At 41.4% G+C, this 15,766-nt stretch overlaps 1 protein-coding gene across 4 annotated transcripts in view; it reads right to left on the bottom strand.

The window, feature by feature from the left end:
• Positions 1-15,766, bottom strand: part of AGL (amylo-alpha-1, 6-glucosidase, 4-alpha-glucanotransferase) — a 1,248,201-nt gene that overhangs the window by 452,328 nt on the left and 780,107 nt on the right. For all 4 annotated transcript variants that reach the window (XM_044085615.1, XM_044085617.1, XM_044085614.1 and 1 more), the window contains exon 23: positions 82-215. In XM_044085615.1, coding sequence (XP_043941550.1) covers positions 82-215 — 134 coding nt within the window. The remainder of the gene's footprint in view (positions 1-81; positions 216-15,766) is intronic.

Below are 15,766 nucleotides of genomic sequence, written 5' to 3'. Positions count from 1 at the left end.
TATTGCTCAAATGCATTTCTCTAGCACTTACAACTTAGCCTAAATGTAACATCATTACTCCTATATTACAGCTAGATATACCTTGACATCTGACTCCAGGCCTGATCAAGGAAAGTTGTGTATGCTCCAACCAATATAGCATCAAAGTAGCAAGGAATGAGATAACGAGGCAGTTGCTTGAGGTACACGAACATTGCCTGAAACCATTTGCCAACCTACAAGGTAAGGAAAAATGGAATTAAGTAACACAAAAAAGCCTAAAGGAAAATATATTATTTTCATCCATGGATCTTCTACTGACAATCAGGTCTACATCATGGCTGTGCAAGCAAACAAACCTGTACTCCAAAAGCTCACTCTGGTAGCTGTTGCACTTTTGTTGTGAACACAGGTGGGGGGAAAAAGTTTCCAAGAAGACAAGGAATGCCAAAAAGTGGCTGAATAGGGTCAACTCTGGGCAACATCCTAAAAGTTTAAAAAGAATTAGAAAGGATACCTTTTCTAAAAAAAACAGGGGGCTGTCAGCAAGCTGCTATAGGCAAACACATTTCACCATTAGCACATTCCACAGACAGTTTAGTAAGATCTTTCACGAGCACAAAAAAAAAGGGAAATTAGCTAGGCTTAAAATGGCCCGCAAGGGCAGCTAGCCTACTACTTACATATGAACCCAACCAAATTCTTTTGTTACCATATGTCAATGCTAAATTAACAGCAACCAATTATTCATTTCACAATTTCACTCATCCAAAGGGCCTGAATAAGTCATAATCTAAGTGGTCTTGAAACAGACCTTAACAACTATCTTTACATCCCTTTTACCAAATGGACTCAAAGCCCACAAGGGTATTTATAATCTGGCTTGAAACTCTTTGCAAAATTACTTCCTGCACTATTAGTTTTTTTTTCCCATACCATGTTTTTTTTCCATCTTGTTTAAAGTAGGTTGCTGTTACTTAAAATACTGAGCAAACCAACTCAATCGGAGAAATATGTGGAACAATCATCCAATCTCAAAACTCTTTTACTGAAAGTAACACTTGGGAGGTGCAGCTGTATTCACAGTCTGTTCAGTTCTTGTCAGACTGGATTTAGAACGAGGCAAAATACTGAAACAGCCCTCCTTACAGTTAAAGGCTGCATGGTGAACATCTTTAATTTGGGTACTCGTATGAAAAGGATGAGTCTGGATAGGTCCAGAACTGGTCTCCATTGTTTCTCTCTTTCTGCGACTAAAATCAGACAGGACTGGTAACTTCTTACAGCTTCTTTCAACTGTAGCACTGGTTCTATTGCTCTTTGATCTATAAACTACAGCAGGATAGACCTGGCTGATTTTTTCTGGTGTGGAGACATGCACCAAGAAGTGTGAGATGTACTAAAATTTTAAACTTTACCCTTTCTTAAAGATGCTGTACCCCCAGCAGTCTAACATTGAGCTACTTGACAGAGACTAAGGTGAAGATAATCTGCCTCCCAAATGAGTAACGTGTAAGAGAATGGGGGGAGTGCAATGGCATTTCACAGTTTATTCCTAAGCTTACAGCCAAAAGAGACAATTCAGCTCAGCTACATCACCCAGTACTGTCCCCCAGTTATGTAGACATTCTTCACATATACTCAGTGAAATTTTGCAAGTACCCATCCAGTCATCCAGACTAGTATTAAAGGTTGCTACGAAAGTACTGCTCGATAGGCAAGGGCAACCTGTTCCAGAGATGGGGTATACAGTGGGTTAGGTATCTGTCACTCCACCCAGTGTTGCTGACATGGTAGTACAGATTTACAGCGAGGGACTCTGATTTAGGACTGTTCAGAGGGAGTGGCTAAACCAATACCAAAGTTCATACCACTCAACCTTCTAGCCCAGAAAATCTGAACAAAGGGCCAAAAATAAGAACAGATTTTGAATACTGCTCTTATAAACTTAGAAAATTGTTACAGTAACAGGGATTTGTGTTAGCATGCATTTTCTGAAGGAGATGAAATCTGAAACTCAAATGACTGTCACTATTTAGTGACTTCATTCCTCATTGATTTGCCAAAAAAATAAATAAATAACTTTGAGGAAATAATCAAAAATATGACACAAAAATCTGGCAAGTTGAAAGCTATGCAACTGCCTCTCTGTTTTATATCACGTTTGTTGGTCCTCCGATCTCCTTTTCTTAACTGATGCCCCCTTGACTGGCACATGAAAAAACTGCCAGTCTTGGAAGGGCAATTTCTATTACACCGAAGAACTTGGTAGTGGTGGTGGGGTGTTAAAAGTCAGCTTCATGGTCAGCACGACCTTGTCTTTTTCATCCTTTTCTTTCTGTGAAGGTTTCCCAAAAAAACGATACCTCTAAGAGGTATTCAAAAGAAAGCTCTCCCGCAATGTCCTCAGATAATGCTTGACCCTAAGCCATTGATGGCATCTGATGGCTGATTCAGAAGCATTCATTCTAGAAGCTTGACCGCATATTTCCCATCACCTTTGGAGAAGTTTCAAGCTCTGATATTTCAGTAATTTACCTTGAATTTTCATGGATAAGTCTGCAATTTGAAGCAATATTCCACAGTGGTACTTAATCTGTACCTGGCAATGTAATGTTTTAAATGGCAGAATAGCCAAAGTATAACTTTTTACAGACTATCTACAACCCTGCTTTGCCTTTCATATAGGAATGTGTTTGAGCATAGAGTTAGCTTATTAATCGTGCCTCCAGCAAGAAAAAGAACTATGCAGTTTCATGGGAAAAGGAGGCAGACCTTAAGTGCTTCCAAAAGGAGGCTGTAATGAGACCACTAAGAAAGCATCTTCAAAATTCTCAGATACTGAAAAGACTGTCATGGACACACAACACATCACACACACAACACATCACACCAAAAATGTCAGTGCATTTCTTTTTGTTACTGGACAGCTCCTTCGTTGCTATTTAAATTGTTCCCTCATTCTTGCAAAGGCATCTCCAAGGAATACTGTCATTTTACAAGGACCCTGATGAGACAGTCTCTCAATCTCAGTAACAACCCAATGAAAGGCCCCTTGGAATGTGCAGACTATATTCTCTTTTTTATTCTCAGTGGATAAGAAACTGGAATCTGTGATATTTGAGAAGTTTCTCTTCTTTTTGATATGCTAAGATGCACAGTTCCTTGACAGTTTTAAATCTTGAATGATCACAAAGTGGACACTTGCTTACTTTCTAGGGGCGTGGTGGTACCATAGGAATCAGCTGTGCAGGGTAGCACACTCTTCTTGGCATCAAACAGTGCTTTTTACATACCTACACAATCCAAAAAAGTGTTAATTTTTCCTATCTTTGCTGTGCCCTCTTGTTATAGACTTAAGAAAACATCATAGTCTGTGGTCACAGATAGGCCATTTTTAAGAAAAAGTGTAGTGCTTCTTCCTCATGGTGTTCAGTGTAGGAGAATGCAATTACCTGCATGTCTGCCTCCAAGAAGATCAGACAAAGGTCAGCAGACAGCTCTACCACAGACCAGAAAACTTGACTGTCTGACTGGTGTGTCCTTGTCCCTATGTGATGCAGTTATAACAATGTTGTCCTCCTTAAGTGTCTTTGTTAATGGTACCCTTTCCCCAATTTCTTTATGATGGCAATCCATTTTGTGATCCTTCATGAGTCAAGGTTCACCCAACAAGGTAGACTACTACCTGAATGCCTGTAGCATGTTGAATTTTTTCTGTGTCAACTAAACTTTTAGTGAGTCTTCCCTACTTTTACTGTTTTTCCTGCAAAATCCTGCATGGATCTGGCAAACTGATGAGTGGGACTCTCCCAAACAAAAAGTCACTTAACAATGAGAATCTTTATATACAATTTCATGCCTGGATTACGGATGGCTTTTAAAGACCAGATGAGGAACATCTCAGGACCTGTAGAAGGTCACCAAAAAGTTTTATTGGCAAACTCAAAACAAAGAAATCAGAACATAAATTATTAAAGCACAATAACATTTCCCCTAATAGGCACTTGTCTTATGGAAATTCTTAGCAGAACCTCTGGTGTCTCAGGCCTGACCCAGTGATATCAGGACTTGCATAGAAAACTGAAGATGGTTAGTCCCTGAGGAAAAAGATGTCAAGTCTGCACCCTAATGCAATGTATGAAGAGCTCTGAGATTCAGGCTAATTGGGCAAATGTCAGTCTGTGTCTGACTCTTGCATGTTATGAATACTACAACAGAGACTTTAAAAAAAAAAACAAAAGCTGGAGGCACCAGCACCATCTTTCAGTTCATTAAGAGCATTTAGGAGTGTGCCCTCACTACACGAGCAAAAGAACTCCCAGAGTCCTCAGTCTGTAAAACCCCAGAGGAGTCTGGTCTTAGTTGCTTTCCTAGTAGTTACAGCAATACCGAACAGCACAACTGCAAAAGATTACTGGCGATGTCCCAGGATGAACGGCTAGGACCCAGTCCTCACTGATCTAGCTAACCATAGCCAAGAAATGAACACATAGGTTGGAGACTGAAGGCTTATACTATAGTGATGATATGCTCTTCCATCATCTGTAGTTCTGTTCAGCTGCTCCCACAGCTATTAATACATTCATTGTATGGATATTTTTGCAGCAGAATTCCTTACTCAATGGAAAGTACTAGAGAAACTGAAAAAATACTGAATGAAAGCAGTGAAGAGAAATGTCGTGACTGGGACTCATCTGGTGAAGGGTGACTGGTGAAGGGTGACTGGTATAGGGCTTGGAGTAAGCACCCACATTGGTTCTTTTGAACTTTTTTAAAAGTTTTTTTTTTATTTTTAAAGTTTTTAGCTTCTGGTACTTAAGCCGAAAGTCTGAGCAAGTTTCTGTTTGTTTTAACAGAGCTGAACTGAGGTGGGCTACCAGCCACAACTCTAAGCTGAGATTCCAGACTACTAAAGGCTTCTGAGCCTCTCAAAAAACATAAGTTGCCTGTTTTTTTGCTTGATTATACTCTTTACTGCACTTTTATTGTGTTCTGTTCATTTAATACTGTAAAGTAAACTGCACAGTTGGTACTGCATTTGTATACCTTACTGTGCTGTTTTCACTATTTGCAATTTTTTTTTTGCTATTTTCACTGACAGCAAAGTAATGTTTGCTACTTTTCATGGTTTGCTAAGCATCTGTCTTGTTTGTTCTGTTTTCCCACCAAGCAGTGTTTTAAATAACTGATTTGTTTACTTTTTAAAAGATTTAGTGTCTCCTTGCTATTTTTCTGCTGTTTAAAACATTTTCAGTCTCTCACAGGGGGTGTTCTACTGTTTATATCATTTTTCAGTGTTCCCTGACTAAATTAGTGTAGCTAGCAGCTGTAGCATAGTCCAGATACAGGTTTACTGCATCTGGGTCGGTTTGTAGTGCTTGTTATATTCTGAGCACATTGTCCAAGCCACCTTTGGTTTGAAGGGTCCCTTCTGCACCCTTGTGAGAGAACTGTGCTGACTGGAACCTGTCTGGTGAAGGCTGATTGGTCTAGTGCTTGGAGTAAACATCCTCATTGCTTCTTTTGAACTTTTTATATTTTTTTTAAGTTTTTAGCTTCTGGTATTTAAGCCCAGAGTTTGGGCAGGTTTCTGCTCGTTTGCGCAGCACTGTCCACTGCTGCGCAATTGTGTCCCATAACCAGATATTTAATTTCAACAATTTTCCCTTAGATACAGTTGTAGAACATTAATGTAGTTCTCATCTTTAGTACATTTCTGGTCTAAGTAGTATTGCTAGGGACCTATGACCTGTTAAACCACCAACCAAAAACCCAGTTAGAAACACCCATATACAAAGCACCTCCTAGACCAGTCCTGAAAGCACCCCCTTGTGATAACAGTTCTTCAAACCTAGCATTATGGACAGTTGGACTACCTTTGTTTCTCCTGCCAGCCTTGTTGACTTGGGTCTCCTGAGGCAGTGTAGCAACTGCGTCATGTACACTGACAACCCTCCAATAATAACACTCTAGTACAGATTGCAAGAGATACATCATCAAGAATCTTGAAAGCCTGCTCTCTAGCACTCGAAACAGCAACACTAAAGAGGTTGCCAACTCACCCACCACTACTCGTATGCATCCAACAAATAAATCAACATACACAGAGGTTCTCTCAAAAAACTTACCAAAAATACCACAGAGCTCCAAAACACGATTGCTACAACTAACACAATTCTCACAGCACTCAAGACACACAGCAACACCACTGTCTCACCTACTAAGCTTTTAAGGTGTAACACTCAAACCAAATGTTCTTGTCACTGGAGAGACTCTATAGTGAGACACATGGATGTCCCCACTCCCCAGGTTAGATGAGGAGAAAGTCACGGTCAGCTGCTTGTCCAGTACCAGGATTTGTCAGATCTTGCATGCACTCGGGTCTCTTGGCAACTACCATTATGACTCTGTCATAGCTCATGCTGGAGTGAATGACCAAAGATGTACCTCACTATATGGAGAGACATTACTGAGCTCTTTGAGTATGTGTCCCAGACAGGTATGTCTCTAGTGTTGAGCAGCATATTACACTCACCTAGAAAGATGCCACAGTTTACACAAAAAATTATCAATTTCAATAATTGGCTTAGTTTTTGGTGTCATTCAAGGGAATCCAGTTTCTGTCAGCCTTGCACGACATGGTTGACAAACCTTGTCGCTTTGCCAGAGACAGTCGGCACCTGGCACCACTAGGCTTTTGGCTGCTAACAAAGGCTCTAACCTCCCCCCATAGTGCCTTTTTTAGGCAAGGTCTTAAAAACAAAATTGCCGATGTGAAAACTGCCAGTCATAACAAAATAAGGGTTATGTTGCTAAACGCTAGGAGCTTAAACCAAAAACTGCACCCCCTGGAAGCACTCCTGTCACGGGCGGATGTAGATGTCTGTGCAGTTACAGAAACCTGGTTCAAGGCCTCAGAGAGTACCCCAGCCTTGGAAGGCTACAATGCCTTCCACACCTTCAGACTGTAAAATGAACATGTTAGAACCAAAGGAGGTGGTGTTTCTATCTATATTAGAGATAAATTCACCTCCTGACTAGTTAGACAGGACAACTCCATGGAGTTACTCCAAGTTCAGATTACTATGGGTAAGACTTCCATTCAAGTCACAGCTAGTTATAGATCTCCCTCCATGAATCACGAGGCACATAAGGCCTACTTGACCAAACTGGAGTCAACTCAAATAGTGCCAAATACTCTGGTCATAACTACACGACAGCTTATACTAAAGTCCTGTACAATCACTTGTATAAGTGCACAGACTCAGCTGTTCCAGACAAAATGAAAGCCAAAGCCCCAAGTAAAAACTTTACAACAAACACAAAATGTTGCTGTCTAGGAAAACTAAGGCAAGGACCCAACAATGGAAAAGCACCCTGCTCAGCCTCAACAGGGCAAATAAGACATATCAAATCCTCTAAGGGTAACTTTGAGGAAAACAATCACAGCCAAGGATAACCATAAGGCCTTTTACAGCTACATATGAAGCAAAAAGGTAGGACACAAGCATATGCCAAGCTAGTGACCAAGAGCACACCTGCTGGCAGACAGAGTTGGTGAAAATTTTATTCCCTTATCCCCACCAAACTTATCACAAACCTTGCCCACTCAACTTCCGCCCCACCCTACATATCTGAAGAGCAAGTCATTAAAGCCTTGTCAAAGGCAAAAAAAACAGTCTCTGCGGGACCACACGGCATCCCAGTCTGTCTTCTACATAAACTAAACATGAACTAGTATCACCATTAAGTATACTATTCAAATCACAGCCTAACCACAGGCTGTTCCAGTGGAATGGAGAACAGCAACGGTTATTCTCCTCCACAAAGGTGGCTTAGCAACAGACCTGGGGAATTACAGACCTCCAAGTCTGACCAGTTTCATCTGTAAGGCCATGGAACACATCATCATGGACCTCATAATTACAGACACAGGCAACTTCCAAACCCTGGATCCAACCCAATTTGGCTTCGTCAAGGGCAGATCCTGCCTGTTGCACCTGGTGGATTACTTTGAAAATGTGACCAGTGCCACTGATGAGGGCAGATCTGTGCACACAGCACACCTCAGCTTGGTCAAGGCCTTTGACACAATCCCACACTCAGGCATTACAGATAAACTTAGCAAAGTGAAAGTAAACCCTTTGTAAGATGGGCTGTCAACTGGCTCACAAACCAGTCACACACTATCAAAGTGGGTCACTCCACACCAACCAGCAGACCTGTCACCAGCTGGGTGTCACAAGGGTCAGTGCTGGGACTCCTACTGTTTGGTATATACTTCTGAGAAGTTCAGGCTAAAACTAAGGGGCTGTGGCTGGCCAATTTTGCAGACGACTGCAAACTGGGTGCAATTATCGAATCCCTAAATGATGTCAGTATACTTCAGGAGGATCTTACAAGAGCCCAAGACTGGTGTCTTAGTCACGGTCTCAAACTAAATGCAAAGAAATGCATCATTCCTTTCAGTTAAAAAATGTCCCTTCACACTATCAAATTAGCAATAATACCCTATGTACCCACAAAGTGGTAAGGGATCTGGAATCACAAGTAGACTGCAACCTTAACTTTGACCACCATGTGTCTACTGTAGTAAGAAATGCCTTCTACATAGCACACCTGATTAGCAAAGGCATCACCTCTAGAGCAAAGGAGGTTATAACCCCTCTATACTAGTCACTAATCAGGCCCATAATTGAGTATAACGCCCCCTTTTGGCATATACTGCATGAAGTGCCTGCAGCAATTGGACAGACCTCAGAGGTTTCTAACAAAGAAGATCAAGGTCCAGCACATGCCTGCCTTACACAGATGGACTAAAGTCCCTGTCACTATACTCAGTATAATATAGACTTCTTAGGGGAGACTTCTGCCTGGCTTACAGAGCAATCTCCCACCCAAACCTAATGAATTTGCTGCACATCTGTAAATCAAATGGGACTAGAACTACTCGTGCCAGGGAACTAAATATGGTCTGTGATTTGAATAGGATATGCAGGAGGGACAGATTTGTCTCACAGTGACTGCCGTGTCTTTGGAGTAGGCTGCCAATTCAAGTGAAGCAGAGCACCTCTGACACTGTTCAAAAGGAATCTGGACAAGCGGATGGGGCACCATAAATTCATATCGAGGATAGCACCCACAGCCCTCCTGGACATGGGCAGTCATTATTACATACAATCCTGGGTATTGACTAGAGTATCTATGGTATTACACTGGGATAAAACGGTTAGGCTTGAAATGACCTCCAGGTTGACAGCCTAGTAACCTCCTATGATCCTAAGAAATGATCTCAGCTCTTAAACTTGCCTTCTAGCTTACAATGCCTAGAAAACGTTTGGACTAAAGTCCACACAGAAGCCATACAAATTACCTGAGCTGGCAAATTTTTGAAAAACTTTGCAGTTACGGCTCCCTCTCTGGCAGATTAAGCACTATCAGGTGCCCCTAGTGTTTTGCTGTTGAACTTGTAAGAGAATATGTTGTTCTTCATTCAGCTTTTCCCAGTTAGGGGTCACCACAGCGTAACTCCGGTCTGCTAATGATTGGCAGTAGATTTTTACGGTGCCGAGCTGCCAGCTCGATGCCCAACCTTCAACGAAGGCACGCCCATTCTAAGCATGTCTTTTGAATGCCACTCGATCGCGGGGTGGACGTGCAGACTCCACACAGAAGGCGCTCCAGCAGAGAATCGAACGGGAGAACCTCTTGCTGTGAGGCAACAACGCTACCACTGCACCACCGCGGCTTATGAACTTGTAAGAGAATATGCTACATACAAATGATGAACCATATGGATTGGGCTTACAGACTGGTGAATGATTTTTCTAGGCATAAAGATGATGAAAAGGTTGCCCACTTGCTGACTGCCTTTGCTTCCTGACCATGTAACTATCCAACTTCTGGAGTGCTTTAAAAACCTGCTACTTCAAGTCTCTTCCACAGGTGTACATCCTGTTGCAAACAATCCATTTTACTGCTCTCAGAATTAAAACACAACAGCAGCCATTAACCTTCTTCTGACACCCCCTTAAATTTGCCAGTCATCCTCAAACTACACTTCCATTCCCCCATTGCACAAGTGCCTACAATACCCTACCCCTATACTTCAAGGCCATTACTAAAAATTAGGTTGAAAAACTTCGATAAAACTGACTGCTCCTATCAACCTCTCTTTTTATACATTCTGCCATCTTTACATTAGGAAGCAAGCTACTTAGCAGACCACTTGCATTTCTCTAACTTAACTCTTACTAATAGTACTTTGGCACAACGTTAAACTTACTCTCATCATCCCCTTACCAAAAGTCACATCATCTTTCTCAGATGATGACTTATGTATCAGGTTTCTTGAAAAAATTACATACAACCGATTATTGGAAAATACATTTCCAAAATGTACGCAGTAATAAGCAACATGGCTTCAGACCTAATTATAGCACACCAAGGCTTAGAGCTTAGGAAAGCCTTTTATACAAATGATTGTTCCTTCTTGCTACATAAATGAAGTATTCTAGTGGTTCAAAAGCTATCTCTATGATCATATCTTCACATTCCTTGTACCTAGTAAATACTGCATAATAGGAACAACTTAGAAAGGTGCTCTGATAAAGCTCAATTATAGGTCCCCTTCTCTTTTCTTAAACAATTTGCCCTGGGACCTCCCTCAAATTAACTACATTCTCTATGTTGATGACACTGCCCTCTATAAATAGAATAAGAATTCACACGGCCCACAAAACAAACTATTTATTTTACATTTGCTTACAGGGAAAGTCCAACTGGGCAGACTGACCATTTTCAGCTGAGGGCTGGGGAGAAAAGCTCCCAAATTAGCAGTACAAGATTACAAAATAGGAAGAATGAAATTGCAGTAGACGTACAAAGAAAGTTTGTCGTAACACATTCAAAATCACTATCATTAACAATTCTAAGTGGTAGTTATACATAGTAATACATAGCACATTATATAGTAGGCCAAGATACATTCAATTAAACAGATGATAGTGAAGAGACTGAGATACGAAAGAAGTAAAAAAAAAAACACTGAGATAAGAAAGAATAGAATACAGAAGTAGAAGAACTATGTCAGGCCTGTATATACTAAGCCTGAATAGCTTCTCAGTTTTTAAACCCAGTAAGTGAAACCAGAAAAATGTTCACTTAATACTATGTAAGGTTGGTGTCATATGCAGTTAAAGGATTTAACTATGAGTGTATTAAAATAAGACTATACACTACAGAAAAAGGCAGTGTGATTAAACACCCACCAGTGATAGTGTTAGCCTTACACAAATAACATCCTAGGTTAGCTTTTCTGAGTAAGACGCACGTTGCAACATGTCTGCACATTGTGTGAGTAGTTTAGCCTGGGTCGGAACAGTAGCATACCCATGAGCTGGCTAAATGGGATTTGAGAAGGTATTTAAAGTTGGCTTTAGAGTCTGTATTTACTTCAGAATGAGTTATTGGCTGTATTTACTTTAGAATGAGTTACTGCTACATTGAACTGGCTTCATAAAAAAAAAAAAAAAAAAAACATCAACAGTCAACAGTAAGGAAAGTTCAGTAATGTGGTTTGTTTTTCAGCACTTTAAGTTTTGGTGTACCCCAGTTACCAATACTGATCCATTAGGTCTCTGCTTCCCCAGTTACCAATACTGATCCATTAGGTCTCTGCTTCCCTATGTCATTGAATAAAAATATCCAAGACTAATATTTGACCAGCATCTTGCTTTTCATAAACATGTCAAAACACTGAATAAAGGCTCATTCACAGCTGAGACTCTTACAAAACCTCCTCTTCTTACAGTTGAAGTCAGGCAAGTCATTGCCACAAATGTTCGACTGTCCAGACTTGAATATGGGTTGCCTGTCATATTTCTTAGTTCAGCTCTCAACACTACTCACTTCTGAAAATCAAATACTCAGATTCAATCATCTCTCAAGCAGATACGAACCCCACTACCTTACTCCTTAGCAAAGCAAAATGTTTACCAGTTAGTGACAGGGCTACTCTCCTCCAGAGCACACTCACCTTCAAACTTCTGTTTCAAAGACTCTGCCCACCCTTTTACAATAAATTGTTTGTCAATTGTGCTTCTTATTCCCTTCATAATTTCAACTCTAACTATACAGACCACCCTTTACTCTTGCTATCTGTGAAAACATCTTCTCTATATTTCCCTTCCCTGCTGGGACTCTCTTCCAGAAGGGATAAAACAAAATGACAAACTTGCATCCTTCAAAATTCTCTTATTTCTCTTTTATTTTTGACTGCTTCTGGGATTCTGGTTAAAGAAATTTGTTTGTACCTCCTGACTATTAGCATACTGGTTATTTCACCTTCTTTACAATGTTTAAACTGAAGCAGTCTGTCTTTCTTTTTTTCAGTCTAACAAGCTAAAAAAGAAGTTATGTACTCACCATAATGTTCCATCTGAGTGGGTAACTTCATTTGTCTGCAAACTGTGGGTATAGGATCCATCCTCGAATCCAAGCCGGCAGCTTTACCTAGCTCCTAGCTCCTCCCCTACCCATAATCCCCTGCTACACATCCCCCATCCTCAGATCGAGTTTGCCTATAGGGACTCCACAAGACCCTCGAAAGAGACCAGTAACCTACTGCCTAACAGAATGGGCAATCCTCTCCTTGGTTAAGAAGCACGAAAAGTACAGTTTTGTACCTACCATAAATGTAGATGTTCGAGGATTCCCTTGCTGCAGTCCTGACAATTGGGTATAGTCCGCGTCCCAGTCGGCCCGAATACCAGAGTATAAGGCTGACGTCGGTCATGGCGCCTTAGACTGACGCCAGTACGTCAGGGTACTAATGCGCATGACCGACGTCATTTCCTCAGTCTTTTCTTGCCCCAGATGTCAGAAGACCCAAAAAGACAAGTCCCAAAACAACCTGCACCAAAAACATGTACAATATATACAGTAATATATACAAAAATATAAGCATGTAAACTCACCTACACAACCACCCTGAAACACAGAGGGAAGGAGGGAGGGTAAATTGGACTGCAGCAAGGGAATCCTCGAACATCTACATTTATGGTAGGTACAAAACTGTACTATGTTCTTCGTCTTCCCTTGCTGCAGTCCTGACAATTGGGTAGAATCCCAAAGCAGAGGTAAGGGAGGCTGGCAAATTATAAAGTAGCAGGAGCTGACAACATGCCTTGTAAAACAGCTGTGGCAAAACCAGCTCTAGTCTTAGAGTATATAGGCAGGTGATAATGCCTAGAGAAAGTATGCACTGAACTCCAAGTAGCTGCTTCCAGAATATCCTTAGTTGCCACCCCCTTAGAAATGCTGTTGAAGTGGCAGTAGCCCTAGTGGAATGAGGCCTAATCCCAGCTGGAACCTCTTTGCCATGATGGGAATAACAAAATGCAATGCAAAAGCCAATCCACCTAGAAATAGTTTGTTTTGACACAGGCTTGCCCTGTGAACTTAAAGCAAAAGAAACAAGTAACTGCTGAGACTGCCTAAAATCTTTAGTCCTGCTCAAATAATAACGCAATTGCCTGTGTACATCTAAAGTGTGCAAAATCTTTTCCCCTTTATTTTGAGGATCTGCAAAAACGTAGGCAAATGAATAGTTTGGTTTAAAGCCACACTAGAAACCACCTTAGGCATAAAGGAAGGATTAGTACGTAATGATACCCTGTCCTTATGGAAAATCAAAAGGGCTCTACTGCCATAAGGGCCTGCAACTCAGACACCCTTCTTGCAGAAGTAATAGCCAACAGAAAAGCAGTCTTCCATGACAAATATTTCAATTCAGCAGTAGCTGCAGGCTCAAAAGGTTGTAGAGTAAGTTTTTCCAACACAAAATTGAGATCCCAAGCAGGAGTAGGAGCTCTCACGGGGGGTCTTATATTCTTTGCCCCTCTAAGAAACTGCTTGAACAAAGGATGCGAAAACAAAGGTGGGTCACAATCATAGTGAGCTGAAATTGCTGCAGCATGAATCTTTATGGAAGAGAAAGACAAACCTTTGTCCAATAATTCAGTAAGATATTGAAGAGCCACACTCAAATTAGGCTCTGAAATCTCCAAATTCTTTGCTGTACTCCAAAATAAAAATCTCTTCCATTTTTCTGCGTACACTCTCCTAGTACTAGGCCTTCTAGCTTCCATAATCACATTTAAAACTTGTTGAGGAAGCTGAGACCTACCATGCTTCAACACAGAATATGCCAAGCTGTGAGATGAAGAGATTGAAGCTTGACATTGAGCAGATGACCGCCCTTCTGAGATAACAGATGAGGAATCAGAGGTAAAGGCCATGGAGGCTTCTTTACAAGACTCCTTAGAAGTGGGTACCAGTGTTGCCGAGGCCAATCTGGAGCTATCAAAATCATCCTTGGCCTGTCCTGTCTGACCTTTAGTAATACCTTTGGAAGAAGAGGTAGAGGTGGAAAGGCATAGACATGAAGGTTTTTCCAACTGAAAGACAGAGCATCCACTTTCCAAGCTGTGTGATGAAACCCCTTTGTGCAATACTTTGGCAGCTGGTGGTTTAGTGGAGAAGCGAACAGATCTATGTCTGGAGTTCCCATGACACTGTCAATTTCTGAAATACATGAAGATCCAGTTTCCACCGTGGGGATCCATGATTTGTCCGCTTAATACATCTGCTAGGGAGTTCTGTGCTCCTGGCAGAAACCTTGCCTGAAGAGTCAGTTGCAGGCTTAACGCAGTCTCCCATAAAATCATTGCTTGCCTGCATAGAGGATAAGAATGTGTTCCCCTTGCTTGTTGATGTACCACATGACAGTTGTGTTGTCTGTCAGAATCAACACCTGCCCTGGAAGAAGTAACTCCTTGAACGCCATCAATGCAAACTGGACTGCTAACATCTCCTTCATGTTGATATGTAGATGCTGTAGTCTGGCAGGCCACTTGTCTTGTATCCACTTTCCATTTAGATGAGCTCCTAAGCAGTGTCCGAGGCATCTGTCGTTAAAACCTGACTCGCCTCTGGCGGGTCACAGAGAGTCCCTTGTTTAGGTGACATTCCTGAGCCCACCACAAGAATTCCTTTTGAAGGCAAGGTATTATTTGAATGACAGTGTCCAAATCTTGGCAGTGCTGTGTCCATACATTTTGAGATACCATTGCAGCTTCCTCATATGCAGTTTGGCATTGGGAAGCACCAGAATACAAGATGCCATGAACCCTAATGCTTGAAGGACTGTCCTTGCAGTCAGCACGGACTGAAGAGATAGTTGATGGAAGTAAAGTGACAGACTCTTTTGTTTGTCCGGGGTTAAAAGGCCATCTGGACTGCTGTATTCAGTCTCACACCCAGAAAGCACATGTCTTGAGAGGGTACTAGACTGGACTTTATTTCGTTCACAGAATACCCTAGGCATCTTAGCACTGCTATGACATATTCCAGATGCTGTAGAAGGTGTTCCTTTTCTTGAGCCAGAATCAGGCAGTCGTCCAAGTAAGGATAAATTTGAATGCCTTGAAGCCTGAAGTAAGCTATCACTGGAGCCAGAACCTTTGTGAATACTCTGGGCAGTAGATAAGCCAAAGGGCAATGCAGAGAACTGATAATGAAAATCTCCAGTTCGAAACCGCAGATACTTTCTGCAACTTAGCCTTATGGGCACATGAAGGTAAGCTTCCTTGAGATCCAAAGTTACCATCCAGTGATCCTTGCCCAGCAGAGGTAACAGTTGCTGTAACGTCAACATCTTGAACTTGGGAATGTCCAGATAAGTGTTGAGGATAGATAAATCCAAAATTGGTCTCCATGTGTT

The sequence above is a fragment of the Protopterus annectens genome, chromosome 10.part0 (assembly GCF_019279795.1).
Source record: "Protopterus annectens isolate FY-2018-M chromosome 10.part0, PAN1.0, whole genome shotgun sequence".
Lineage (NCBI taxonomy): Eukaryota > Metazoa > Chordata > Ceratodontiformes > Protopteridae > Protopterus > Protopterus annectens.
This window is presented reverse-complemented; position numbering and strand designations above follow the sequence as displayed.